The sequence below is a fragment of the Perca flavescens genome, chromosome 12 (genome assembly GCF_004354835.1).
Source record: "Perca flavescens isolate YP-PL-M2 chromosome 12, PFLA_1.0, whole genome shotgun sequence".
Lineage (NCBI taxonomy): Eukaryota > Metazoa > Chordata > Actinopteri > Perciformes > Percidae > Perca > Perca flavescens.
In genome coordinates this window covers 31,320,685-31,335,363 of record NC_041342.1, presented here as the reverse complement: position 1 = coordinate 31,335,363, position 14,679 = coordinate 31,320,685, and the positions used below count along the sequence as shown (strand labels likewise).

At 40.1% G+C, this 14,679-nt stretch overlaps 2 protein-coding genes across 2 annotated transcripts; both read left to right on the top strand.

The window, feature by feature from the left end:
• The first annotated feature begins 1,716 nt into the window (after positions 1 to 1,716).
• Positions 1,717 to 3,465, top strand: LOC114565689 (tripartite motif-containing protein 16-like). Its single transcript, XM_028593882.1, has one exon. The coding sequence runs from the start codon at positions 1,786 to 1,788 to the stop codon at positions 3,442 to 3,444; it is 1,659 nt and encodes a 552-aa protein (XP_028449683.1). The 5' UTR covers positions 1,717 to 1,785; the 3' UTR covers positions 3,445 to 3,465.
• Positions 3,466 to 8,542: 5,077 nt separating this feature from the next.
• LOC114566026 (tripartite motif-containing protein 16-like) lies at positions 8,543 to 10,201 on the top strand. Its single transcript, XM_028594368.1, has one exon. The coding sequence runs from the start codon at positions 8,543 to 8,545 to the stop codon at positions 10,199 to 10,201; it is 1,659 nt and encodes a 552-aa protein (XP_028450169.1).
• The last annotated feature ends 4,478 nt before the right edge of the window (positions 10,202 to 14,679 follow it).

The window sequence follows — 14,679 nt, the reverse complement described above, 5'->3', positions numbered from 1 at the left end:
TTTCTGCAAAAACGTCACATTTTCTTGAGGGAGGAACCATAAACCACCCGCCAAATACATTCAATTCAATTCAATTTTATTCATAGTATCAAATCATAACAAGAGTTATCTCGAGACACTTTACAGATAGAGTAGGTCTAGACCACACTCTATCATTTACAAAGCCCCAACAAATACAGTAATTCCCCCAAGAGCAAGCATTAGCAGTGGCTGTTGCGACAGGAAAAACTCCTTTTTAGGAAGAAACCTCGGCAGACCCAAACTCTTAGTAGGCGGTGTCCGACGGGCTAGTTGGGGGTGTGATGAACAGTGGCAATAATAGTCACATTAAAAATAATGGAACAGTGACTACAATGGTAGTCGTAGTAGTTAATGTCATAGCAGGGCACAGCAGGGCGTTACGGGGTGTAGCGTGGCACAGCGGACTGTGGTGTAATTGGTAGTGATGGTGCGTTGCTGTGTGGAGAGGAATCCGCCGACACTGTTTCTTGATTATAAAGGTTTATTTACATCGAAGAAATCAGCATCATTTGACAAGCCCTGCAGAGCTTGGAGAGGACCTGTTTTCCCAATTCTCCAGTGGTCCTCTGACTTTCTTTGTTTTAACATGGTATATATTCTATAATGTGTGTAACATAGATGCAGAGGTGTCAATTCCAGGTCCAGAAAGTAAAAGTCCTGCCATGTGTTTATTCCACCAATGAACTCAGCCAGCTGATTTCACTGATTTCACTAATTAGTAGTGAAATCAGCTGGCTGAGTTCATTGGTGGAATAAACACATGGCAGGACTTTTACTTTCTGGACCTGGAATTGACACCTCTGTGGGGGAGGAAACAATACTTTGACCAATGGCTACAAGCCAACTGGCCTTATTTTGGAGGGGCCATTGATAATGCACCACAGATGTTTCCAAGAGAGGTGTCTTCTGAAAGTAGAGTAAAGTTCATCTGTGTTTCTTTGTTACCCAAAGCTTAAATACAAATCATATAGAATATGCAGATACAATAAGATGACAATACACCTCAAGACAACAAACAAATGGACTCCAGGGCGTAAACTCCCCAGAGCTAGGTTAGTAACAAGCATTTCTGGGACAAGGATGCACACAAAAGGAAACCAATGAAAAGAGAGATGAGAGAGCAGTGTGTCATAGGAATGAAGGAATTTCCCCGTCAGTCTAGAATTGTAACAGCATGACTAAGAGAGGCAGGTTAAGGAGTGGTGACTGGTCGGGCAAGAACTCTCCCCAACCGGATCGGGCTGTACTGGCCTGCCTACCTCTACTTTCACTATATTATTGAAATACATGCAACTACTCTTCCACAAACCAGAATATCATTACTTCTACAACCGATTACTATCTCTATTTTTTATCAACTGTGTGTTTAAGTCATTCTGATCATGAAAAAGAACTTTAATCAAACTGCATTTTAGAAAAGAAAAAAAAAGAAGAGCTAATTCTAAAAACTGGAGAAAAAGACTTGGATTCTAATAAGAGTTTAGCTCCTAAAAGCTAAAGTGAGCAGGGTTTTAAATGAGAAATGAGTTCTGTTGTTGAAAACACTGTCTGTCAAACCACTTCTCTACCTGGAATGAATCACAGATTGATAACTCCTCCCTCCATATTTCCTTGTTCCCTTGATGATGGGCGTAACCAACATGTGGTGAAGTGCAGGAGCTGACAGGTCCCATTCACTGCAGGAACACTCACTGTTCAGATCACAGCTTTAAGTAGTTTACATTTTCAGGAAGTGAAACTCAGGCGTTGTCTTTAAGAGGTGAAATGGCGGAGAAAGGAGTTCAGTTGGACCAGGAAATTTTCTCTTGTTCGATCTGTCTGGATCTACTGAAGGGTCCGGTGACTATTCCCTGTGGACACAGCTACTGTATGAACTGTATTCAAGAGTTCTGGGATGAGAAGGAAATCTACAGCTGTCCTCAGTGTAGAAATACTTTCACATCAAGGCCTGTACTGGTAAAAAACACCATGTTAGCAGATTTAGTGGAGGAACTGAAGAAGACTGGACTCCAAGCTGCTCCTGCTGATCACTGCTATGCTGGAGCTGAAGATGTGGCCTGTGATGTCTGCACTGGGAGAAAATTGAAAGCCCTCAAGTCCTGTCTGGTGTGTCTGGTCTCTTACTGTGCTCAACACCTCCATTTTCATAATGGTGTGGCTCGATTCAAGAAACACGAGCTGGTGGAGCCCTCCAAGAAGCTCCAGGAGAACATCTGCTCTCATCATGATGAGGTGATGAAGATATTCTGCCGTACTGATCAGCACTGTATCTGTTCTCTCTGCTTAATGGATGAACATAAAGGCCACGACACAGTCTCAGCTGCAGCAGAAAGGACTGAGAGGCAGAAAGAGCTCGAGGTGAGTCAAGAAAACATCCAGCAGAGAATCCAGGACAGAGAGAAAGATGTGAAGCTGCTTCAACAGGAGGTGGAGGCCATCAATCACTCTGCTGATAAAGCAGTGAAGGACAGTAAGAAGATCTTCACTGAGCTGATCCGTCTCATGGAGAAAAGACGCTCTAATGTGGAGCAGAAGGTCAGATCCCAGCAGGAAACTGAAGTGAGTCGAGTCAAAGAGCTTCAGGAGAAGCTGGAGCAGGAGATCACTGAGCTGAAGAGGAAAGACGCTGAGATGAAGAAGATCTCAGACACAGAGGATCACACCCAGTTTCTGAAAAACTACTCCTCACTGTCACCACTCAGTGAATCTACATCCAGCATCAATCTCCGTCCTCTGAGCTACTTTGAGGATGTGACAGCGGCTGTGTCAGCCACCAGAGACATACTACAGGACGTCCTGAGAGACACATGGACAAACATCTCACTGACTGTGACTAAAGTAGATGTTTTACTGTCACAACCAGAGCCCAAGACCAGAGCTGACTTCTTAAAATATTCACGTGAACTCACACTGGATCCAAACACAGCTCACACACAGCTGTTATTATCTGAGGTGGAGAGAAAGGTAACATTAACATATAATAATCAGGGTTATTCTAGTCACCCAGACAGATTCTCTGTAAACTATCAGGTCCTGAGTAGAGAGAGTCTGACCGGACGTTGTTACTGGGAGGTGGCGTGGACAGGAGGAGGGGTTCATGTAGCAGTCGCATACAAGAACATCAGCAGAGTGGGGGACCCGGGTGAATTTGGAAAAAACAAAAAATCCTGGGAGTTAAGATGCGTCAAAAACAGTTATCAAATTTGGCACAACAAAGTCCAAACTCCCGTCCCAGGTCCTTGGTCCTCCAAAGTAGGAGTGTACCTGGATCACAGGGCAGGTACTCTGTCCTTCTACAGCGTCTCTGACACCATGACTCTCCTCCACAGAGTCCAGACCACATTCACTCAGCCTCTCAATGCTGGACTACGGCTTTATTATCATTATGGAGACACAGCTGAGTTCTGTAAACTAGAGGTGTGAATCTTCACTGATCTCCCGATTCGATTACGATTATCATGTCAGCGATTCAATTCGATTTGATATCACGATGCGTCAAATACATTTTTCTATTAAAGCCACGTAGGATATTTAATTCATAGCTTTTCAGGCTTCAAAAACAAAACATTCTGCAGTGCTCTAATACTAAATAAATTGGATACATAAAACTACAGCACTTCCTGAATGTGCAAAACATAACAGAATATGTAAACAGAAATTTTGTTAGGCCTACATTAATATATAAACAGAAATAATCAATTATAGCCCGGTCGATTATCAATGCAGCATGTTTATCTGTGTTTTTTGCCCCCAACGGTGCCTTTCAGTCAGCGCTGCCTGGAAGGTGCCGTTGGGAGGCACTGGTTATGGTTATGGTTAAGGTTATGGTTAAGGTTAAGGTTATGGTTAGGGTTATGCTTAGGGTTAGTCCACGGTTCGTCCACGATTCGATGCATCAATTTCTTTGATTAATTTCAACACTTCTACTGTAAACTGAAATAGACAGAAATCATTTTAGGGTTAAATTCTGTGTTTTAAGACTTAAAAAAAACTTGTTTTGTCTCCATGTTTGTTGCTGAGAGCTGATTGTTGGGGCATTTCTTCACTGCAGAGAGATCAGCTGTCAATCAAACATTATGGGATGTCCTTTGACATCTTCTCATTAGTTGTTGTTGTAAATGTTTGAGCTCCTTCCTGTGTCTGTTTAGCCACGGAGGCTACCACTGCTCATGATGATGTTTGTTGACCTGAACTGAAAATGTCAACTTCTCTGAGCTCTAAATGTCTGATGAATATTTGTATTGATGGATTCGTTGGTTGCAGGTTCCTTTATCATAGATACTTTGTTCTTACTACTTTGTACATTTGTAGAGAAATCTATAATCACATTTACATGTATTTGTTTATTATGATTACAATGATGGTAATCAATAAGGGAGATGATTCTTTATTCTCTTTTACACAGCTGAGATTATTCTCAAACAAACTGATTATGTGGATGAAGTGAATCTGATATCATTGAACAGACTGACTTTACTGATGGGATGTGGGACCAAACTAAAGGTCTAGATGACCAATAAACAAACGTGAACAAAGTCTAGTTCTTCTTGTCTTCATTCCAGGGGATCATACAGCGCTGATGGAGAAAATGTAACACGTTGATATGAGAGTCTATCAGAGGCTGTTTACATCCTGAAACACCACACAGTACAGTCTTCATCTTTACAGCTGATCACTTTTTAAAACCAACATTTAGTTTAGTGCACTGAGTCCATAAAGAGGATTTATTTCCTATATTTAAAAACTGTTAAATAGTTAATTAATTTGGTCAAGTCTGGGTGTTTTCACAATGACTCAGCCTCTTTATGCTGGAAAATAACTTTTATAGATTATTGTCAAAGTAGAAAGCTTTCTTTTTGCGCTTTCTTCGGTCCTTTTGTAAACGTTTTTGTGACTTTTTTCAGAGCTTTTTATTTTTATTTCATCCATGGTCAATAAACCTAATGTATATGACATTATACCTAATTTTGTTGTTTAAAAAAAAAAGAAGTAGAAACTATGAATTATTTTGAGTAATCTTTAAGATCAGAGGATGTCGAGTGAATCACAGACTGGTTATATCAAAATTTAGTCAGGATGCTGTTGTGAAACCATTTAAACATTTTTTTTTCAAATGCTATAAAATTGAATAAAACACCCAAAATGAAATTAAATGATTTTACCTGCAAAGAATGTACATCCATGTTATTGTGGGGGCAATTTGGTAGAAAGAAACCTATATCTCTGATATATGAGCCCATATGCACAACCCCTCCCTCTCTCCTCCCCCCAACCTGAACTGAGGTCTACCTTAATACTGAACAATGGCTGAACCCTATTACTTCAAACCTCTAACATTGACTGTTGATTTGAGTCTATCCTACTGTCTACTTTATTCCCTTCTAATGCTCATATTTAATGCTGTCTTTTTTAAACGTTATCCTTGCACTGCTATATAGTTTTTATATTACTATGTCTACATTATTCTCTCATATTGTCCATATTTAATGCTGGTCTCTAGACTTTATCCTTGCACTATTGGACTTATTTGCACTACCACCTTGACGCACCCTCTCATAGAGCACCTTACCATGCAGACTGAACCACAGGGTCAGTCCCTGCCCTGGCACTGCAAGCGTCTCATCCTTATACATTCCTTAGTACGTTCATGTGGAGTTTATATTTAGTATCTTTTCTTTTATTGTCCATATTATTCATGTGGATTTTTTTGTTGTTATTTGTTATTTTATCATCCTGTTTATGATGTATGTGTATGTTGTGTGTGATGTCTTTAAGCTACTGGGACCTTGAATTTCCCTGTGTGGATCAACAAAGTGTCTATCTGTCTGTCTGTCTGTCTGTCTGTCTGTCTGTATTCTTTAGTAGAAAAGTACCCCATGCCAATCTCTAGGTATGGATGTGGAGCTATTTTAATTCCAAAGGCCAAGGGAACTTTATCAGGTACATTATTCATTCACAAGAAAATTTGTGTCCTTAAAGATTGGATTTTTCCTAATTTTTTTAATTAAGGCATTAAGATCATTTTCCAAAAGATGATTTTTTTATTCCTCTTTTTAGTCAACTTAAGTATGGGTTCATAAACTTATAAGCAGCACTGTAGACATTGCAGAAAAAATATACAGAAAAAAGTATAAGAAATAGAAAAAATAGAATTAGTTATAATAATAGTAATAATACAAACATTTACACAATAAAAACCCTTGTATAAACAGACAGTATATAAACACAGATATACAGATGAGTAAGGTGCCGATGAATAGAAACAACATATTGCACAGTTGGAAGTGACACAGAGTAATACATAAATAAATATGCATAGTACAGAACATTGTCCAGTGATGGCTCATATTGCAGAAGCAGCTAGCAGTGCTACATTATGATGTTGCATTGATTAACGAGTCTGGATGAAGGACCTGAGATAGCGCTCCTTCTTGCACTGAGGGTGCAGCAGTCTGCTAGCAAGAGATCTGAGACCCCTCCTCCATCCTCGCTCCTCGGGCCGGGAAGAAGAGCTTAGAGACAGCCTTCACCAAGGTGGACCAGAAGAACTTCCGGTTTGTCTTGTCTTCCATTCGACCATGCATAAAATCTTTTTTTGACATTTAATGCTTCTTTTCACTACCATGTATAGAATTAGAATCAGAAAAGCTTTATTGCCAAGTATGTTTACACACACGAGGGATGTGTGTTGGTATCGTAGGTACAGGTCACATTAAAGCATTAAAGCAACATGCACAAACACACAGAGTTGCCATATGCGGCGCCATCTCAACTCTCTCCTAACTCTCGCAACAGATACAGCATGACATTGGGAGAGGAGACGGAAACAAAAAAGCGGGTCTCGGATGATAATGGTATAAACACCACAAACACCAACTTGTTGCTAGATTTACACTTATTTTTGGAGTTCATGGTCAATAAACCTCTTTTATAGAAAATTATACCAAATACTTGAGTTAAAAAAGCTGCAATTATGAATTATTTAGAATAATATTAAAGGAAAGGTAATCACAGACTGCTATATGTCAACGTTCAGTTGAGATACTGTTTTGAAACATTTCACATTTCAGGTGCATGTTGAGTTACGGCGGAGGGCTGGGAGGGGGTTCGCAGCGATGCAGAGGGGTCTGCCGGGGTACGCCGTTGATTCGACGTAGAAGCATAAATCAGCCTTAAGCCGTTTTGGACAGGGAATGAATGTAAAATCAATGTTAGCATCAAAGCTAACTAAATGACTTTTATTAGATCTAATGATTGTAGTCGGGCCCCAGAGCTCTTCTGTAGCAAGTTTTGTCATTAAGCTTTTTGAGTGCTATTTATTTATCATCTGCTCTAGCTTTTCCAACATTTTAGACACAGATATGGAAATAATAATGGTCCAAAATGATGTGAAATTGCATTTTTTTTTTTTTGCAAAAACGTCACATTTTCTTGAGGGAGGAACCATAAACCACCCGCCAAATACATTCAATTCAATTCAATTTTATTTTTAGTATAAATTCATAACAAGAGTTATTTCGAGACACTTTACAGATAGAGTAGGTCTAGACCACACTCTATCATTTACAAAGCCCCAACAAATACAGTAATTCACCCAAGAGCAAGCATTAGCAGTGGCTTTTGCGACAGGAAAAACTCCCTTTTAGGAAGAAACCTCGGCAGACCCAGACTCTTGGTAGGCGGTGTCTGACGGGGCTGGTTGGGGGTGTGATGAACAGTGGCAATAATAGTCACATTAAAAATAATGGAACAGTGACTACAATGATAGTCGTAGTAGTTATTTTCATAGCCGGGCACAGCAGGGCGTTATGGGGTGTAGCGTGGCACAGCAGACAACAAACAAATGGACTCCAGGGCGTAAACTCCCCAGAGCTAGGTTAGTAACAAGCATTTCTGGGACAAGGATGAACACAAATGGAAACAAATGAAAAGAGAGAGGATATAACAGCATGACTAAGAGAGGCAGGTTAAGGAGTGGTGACTGGTCGGGCAAGAACTCTCCCCAACCGGATCGGGCTGTACTGGCCTGCCTCCCTCTACTCTCACTATATTATTGAAATACATGCAACTATGCAACTACTCTTCCACAAACCAGAATATCATTACTTCTACAACCCATTAATATCTCTATTTTTTATCTACTGTGTTTAAGTCATTCTAATCATGAAAAAGAACTTTAATCAAACTGCATTTTAGAAAAGAAAAAAAGAAGAGCTAATTCTAAAAACTGTGGAGAAAAAGACTTGGATTCTAATAAGGGTTAGGGTTTTAAATGAGAAATGAGCTCTGTTGTTGAAAACACTGTCTGTCAAACGACTTCTCTACCTGGAATGAATCACAGATTGATAACTCCTCCCTCCATATTTCCTTGTTCCCTTGATGATGGGCGTAACCAACATGTGGTGAAGTGCAGGAGCTGACAGGTCCCATTCACTGCAGGAACACTCACTGTTCAGATCACAGCTTTAAGTAGTTTACATTTTCAGGAAGTGAAACTCAGGCGTTGTCTTTAAGAGGTGAAATGGCGGAGCAAGGAGTTCAGTTGGACCAGGAAATTTTCTCTTGTTCGATCTGTCTGGATCTACTGAAGGATCCGGTGACTATTCCCTGTGGACACAGCTACTGTATGAACTGTATTCAAGAGTTCTGGGATGAGAAGGAAATCTACAGCTGTCCTCAGTGTAGAAATACTTTCACATCAAGGCCTGTACTGGTAAAAAACACCATGTTAGCAGATTTAGTGGAGGAACTGAAGAAGACTGGACTCCAAGCTGCTCCTGCTGATCACTGCTATGCTGGAGCTGAAGATGTGGCCTGTGATGTCTGCACTGGGAGAAAACTGAAAGCCCTCAAGTCCTGTCTGGTGTGTCTGGTCTCTTACTGTGCTCAACACCTCCATTTTCATAATGGTGTGGCTCGATTCAAGAAACACAAGCTGGTGGAGCCCTCCAAGAAGCTCCAGGAGAACATCTGCTCTCATCATGATGAGGTGATGAAGATATTCTGCCGTACTGATCAGCACTGTATCTGTTCTCTCTGCTTAATGGATGAACATAAAGGCCACGACACAGTCTCAGCTGCAGCAGAAAGGACTGAGAGGCAGAAAGAGCTCGAGGTGAGTCAACAAAACATCCAGCAGAGAATCCAGGACAGAGAGAAAGATGTGAAGCTGCTTCAACAGGAGGTGGAGGCCATCAATCGCTCTGCTGATAAAGCAGTGAATGACAGTAAGAAGATCTTCACTGAGCTGATCTGTCTCCTGGAGAAAATAAGCTCTAATGTGGAGCAGCAGGTCAGATTCCAGCAGGAAACTGAAGTGAGTCGAGTCAAAGAGCTTCAGGAGAAGCTGGAGCAGGAGATCACTGAGCTGAAGAGGAAAGACGCTGAGATGAAGAAGATCTCAGACACAGAGGATCACACCCAGTTTCTACATAACTACTCCTCACTGTCACCACTCAGTGAATCTACATCCAGCATCGCTATCCGTCCTCTGAGATACTTTGAGGATGTGACAGCGGCTGTGTCAGCCACCAGAGATAAACTACAGGACGTCCTGAGAGACACATGGACAAACATCTCACTGACTGTGACTAAAGTGGATGTTTTACTGCCACAACCAGAGCCCAAGACCAGAGCTGACTTCTTAAAATATTCACGTGAACTCACACTGGATCCAAACACAGCTCACACACAGCTGTTATTATCTGAGGTGGAGAGAAAGGTAACATTAACATATAATAATCAGGGTTATTCTAGTCACCCAGACAGATTCTCTGTAAACTATCAGGTCCTGAGTAGAGAGAGTCTGACTGGACGTTGTTACTGGGAGGTGGAGTGGACAGGAGGAGGGGTTCATGTAGCAGTCGCATACAAGAACATCAGCAGAGTGGGGGACTCAGGTGAATTTGGAAAAAACAAAAAATCCTGGGAGTTAAGATGCGTCAAAAACAGTTATCAAATTTGGCACAACAAAGTCCAAACTCCCGTCCCAGGTCCTTGGTCCTCCAGATTAGGAGTGTACCTGGATCACAGGGCAGGTACTCTGTCCTTCTACAGCGTCTCTGACACCATGACTCTCCTCCACAGAGTCCAGACCACATTCACTCAGCCTCTCAATGCTGGACTACGGCTTTATTATCATTATGGAGACACAGCTGAGTTCTGTAAACTAGAGGTGTGAATCTTCATTGATCTCCCGATTCGATTACGATTATCATGTCAGCGATTCAATTTGATTTGATATCACGATGCATCAAATACATTTTTCTATTAAAGCCACGTAGGATATTTAATTCATAGCTTTTCAAGCTTCAAAAACAAAACATTCTGCAGTGCTCTAATACTAAATAAATTGGATACATAAAACTACAGCCCTTCCTGAATGTGCAAAACATAACAGAATATGTAAACAGAAATGTTGTTAGGCCTACATTAATATATAAACAGAAATAATCAATTATAGCCCGGTCGATTATCAATGCAGCATGTTTATCTGTGTTTTTTGCCCCCAACGGTGCCTTTCAGTCAGCGCTGCCTGGAAGGTGCCGTTGGGAGGCACTGGTTATGGTTATGGTTAGAGTTAAAGTTAAGGTTATGGTTAAGGTTATGGTTAGGGTTATGCTTAGGGTTAGTCCACGGTTCGTCCACGATTCGATGCATCAATTTCTTTGATTAATTTCAACACTTCTACTGTAAACTGAAATAGACAGAAATCATTTTAGGGTTAAATTCTGTGTTTTAAGACTTAAAAAAAAATTGTTTTGTCTCCATGTTTGTTGCTGAGAGCTGATTGTTGGGGCATTTCTTCACTGCAGAGAGATCAGCTGTCAATCAAACATTATGGGATGTCCTTTGACATCTTCTCATTAGTTGTTGTTGTAAATGTTTGAGCTCCTTCCTGTGTCTGTTTAGCCACGGGAGGCTACCACTGCTCATGATGATGTTTGTTGACCTGAACTGAAAATGTCAACTTCTCTGAGCTCTAAATGTCTGATGAATATTTGTATTGATGGATTCGTTGGTTGCAGGTTCCTTTATCATAGATACTTTGTTCTTACTACTTTGTACATTTGTAGAGAAATCTATAATCACATTTACATGTATTTGTTTATTATGATTACAATGATGGTAATCAATAAGGGAGATGATTCTTTATTCTCTTTTACACAGCTGAGATTATTCTCAAACAAACTGATTATGTGGATGAAGTGAATCTGATATCATTGAACAGACTGACTTTACTGATGGGATGTGGGACCAAACTAAAGGTCTAGATGACCAATAAACAAACGTGAACAAAGTCTAGTTCTTCTTGTCTTCATTCCAGGGGATAATACAGCGCTGATGGAGAAAATGTAACACGCTGATATGAGAGTCTATCAGAGGCTGTTTACATCCTGAAACACCACACAGTACAGTCTTCATCTTTACAGCTGATCACTTTTTAAAACCAACATTTAGTTTAGTGCACTGAGTCCATAAAGAGGATTTATTTCCTATATTTAAAAACTGTTAAATAGTTAATTAATTTGGTCAAGTCTGGGTGTTTTCACAATGACTCAGCCTCTTTATGCTGGAAAATAACTTTTATAGATTATTGTCAAAGTAGAAAGCTTTTTTTTTGCGCTTTCTTCGGTCCTTTTGTAAACGTTTTTGTGACTTTTTTCAGAGCTTTTTATTTTTATTTCATCCATGGTCAATAAACCTAATGTATATGACATTATACCTAATTTTGTTGTTTAAAAAAAAAGAAGTAGAAACTATGAATTATTTTGAGTAATCTTTAAGATCAGAGGATGTCGAGTGAATCACAGACTGGTTATATCAAAATTTAGTCAGGATGCTGTTGTGAAACCATTTAAACATTTTTTTTTCAAATGCTATAAAATTGAATAAAACACCCAAAATGAAATGAAATGATTTTACCTGCAAAGAATGTACATCCATGTTATTGTGGGGGCAATTTGGTAGAAAGAAACCTATATCTCTGATATATCAGCCCATATGCACAACCCCTCCCTCTCTCCTCCCCCCAACCTGAACTGAGGTCTACCTTAATACTGAACAATGGCTGAACCCTATTACTTCAAACCTCTAACATTGACTGTTGATTTGAGTCTATCCTACTGTCTACTTTATTCCCTTCTAATGCTCATATTTAATGCTGTCTTTTTTAAACGTTATCCTTGCACTGCTATATAGTTTTTATATTACTATGTCTACATTATTCTCTCATATTGTCCATATTTAATGCTGGTCTCTAGACTTTATCCTTGCACTATTGGACTTATTTGCACTACCACCTTGACGCACCCTCTCATAGAGCACCTTACCATGCAGACTGAACCACAGGGTCAGTCCCTGCCCTGGCACTGCAAGCGTCTCATCCTTATACATTCCTTAGTACGTTCATGTGGAGTTTATATTTAGTATCTTTTCTTTTATTGTCCATATTATTCATGTGGATTTTTTTGTTGTTGTTATTTGTTATTTTATCATCCTGTTTATGATGTATGTGTATGTTGTGTGTGATGTCTTTAAGCTACTGGGACCTTGAATTTCCCTGTGTGGATCAACAAAGTGTCTATCTGTCTGTCTGTCTGTCTGTCTGTCTGTATTCTTTAGTAGAAAAGTACCCCATGCCAATCTCTAGGTATGGATGTGGAGCTATTTTAATTCCAAAGGCCAAGGGAACTTTATCAGGTACATTATTCATTCACAAGAAAATTGGTGTCCTTAAAGATTGGATTTTTCCTAATTTTTTTAATTAAGGCATTAAGATCATTTTCCAAAAGATGATTTTTTTTTATTCCTCTTTTTAGTCAACTTAAGCATGGGTTCATAAACTTATGAGCAGCACTGTAGACATTGCAGAAAAAATATACAGAAAGTAGTATAAGAAATAGAAAAAATAGAATTAGTTATAATAATAGTAATAATACAAACATTTACACAATAAACACCCTTGTATAAACAGACAGTATATAAACACAGATATACAGATGAGTAAGGTGCCGATGAATAGAAACAACATATTGCACAGTTGGAAGTGAAACAGAGTGATACATAAATAAATATGCATAGTACAGAACATTGTCCAGTGATGGCTCATATTGCAGAAGCAGCTAGCAGTGCTACATTATGATGTTGCATTAACGAGTCTGGACTGCTGCTGGGATGAAGGACCTGAGATAGCGCTCCTTCTTGCACTGAGGGTGCAGCAATCTGCTAGCAAGAGATCTGAGACCCCTCCTCCATCCTCGCTCCTCGGGCCGGGAAGAAGAGCTTAGAGACAGCCTTCACCAAGGTGGACCAGAACAACTTCCAGGTTTGTGTTGTCTTCCATTCGACCATGCACAAAATCTTTTTTTGACATTTAATGCTTCTTTTCACTACCATGTATAGAATCAGAATCAGAAAAGCTTTATTGCCAAGTATGTTTACACACACGAGGGATGTGTGTTGGTATCGTAGGTACAGGTCACATTAAAGCATTAAAGCAACATGCACAAACACACAGAGTTGCCATATGCGGCGCCATCTCAACTCTCTCCTAACTCTCGCAACAGATACAGCATGACATTGGGAGAGGAGACGGAAACAAAAAAGCGGCTCTCAGATGATAATGGTATAAACACTACAAACACCAACTTGTTACTAGATTTACACTTATTTTTGGAATTCATGGTCAATAACCCTCTTTTATAGAAAATTATACCAAATACTTGAGTTAAAAAAGCTGCAATTATGAATTATTTAGAATAATATTAAAGGAAAGGTAATCACAGACTGCTATATGTCAACGTTCAGTTGAGATACTGTTTTGAAACATTTCACATTTCAGGTGCATGTTGAGTTACGACGGAGGGCTGGGAGGGGGTTCGCAGCGATGCAGAGGGGTCTGCCGGGGTACGCCGTTGATTCGACGTAGAAGCATAAATCAGCCTTAAGCCGTTTTGGACAGGGAATGAATGTAAAATCAATGTTAGCATCAAAGCTAACTAAATGACTTTTATTAGATCTAATGATTGTAGTCGGGCCCCAGAGCTCAGATAGAGTAGGTCTAGACCACACTCTATCATTTACAAAGCCCCAACAATTCCAGTAATTCACCCAAGAGCAATCATTAGCAGTGGCTTTTGCGACAGGAAAAACTCCCTTTTAGGAAGAAACCTCGGCAGACCCAGACTCTTGGTAGGCGGTGTCTGACGGGGCTGGTTGGGGGTGTGATGAACAGTGGCAATAATAGTCACAATAAAGATAATGGAACAGTGACTACAATGGTAGTCGTAGTAGTTATTTTCATAGCCGGGCACAGCAGAGCGTTATGGGGTGTAGGGTGGCACAGCAGACAACAAACAAATGGACTCCAGGGCGTAAACTCCCCAGAGCTAGGTTAGTAACAAGCATTTCTGGGACAAGGATGAACACAAATGGAAACAAATGAAAAGAGAGATGAGAGAGCAGTGTGTCATAAGAAGGAAGGAATTTCCCCATCAGTCTAGAATTGTAACAGCATGACTAAGAGAGGCAGGTTAAGGAGTGGTGACTGGTAGGGCAAGAACTCTCCCCAACCGGATCGGGCTGTACTGGCCTGCCTCCCTCTACTCTCACTATATTATTGAAATACATGCAACTATGCAACTACTCTTCCACAAA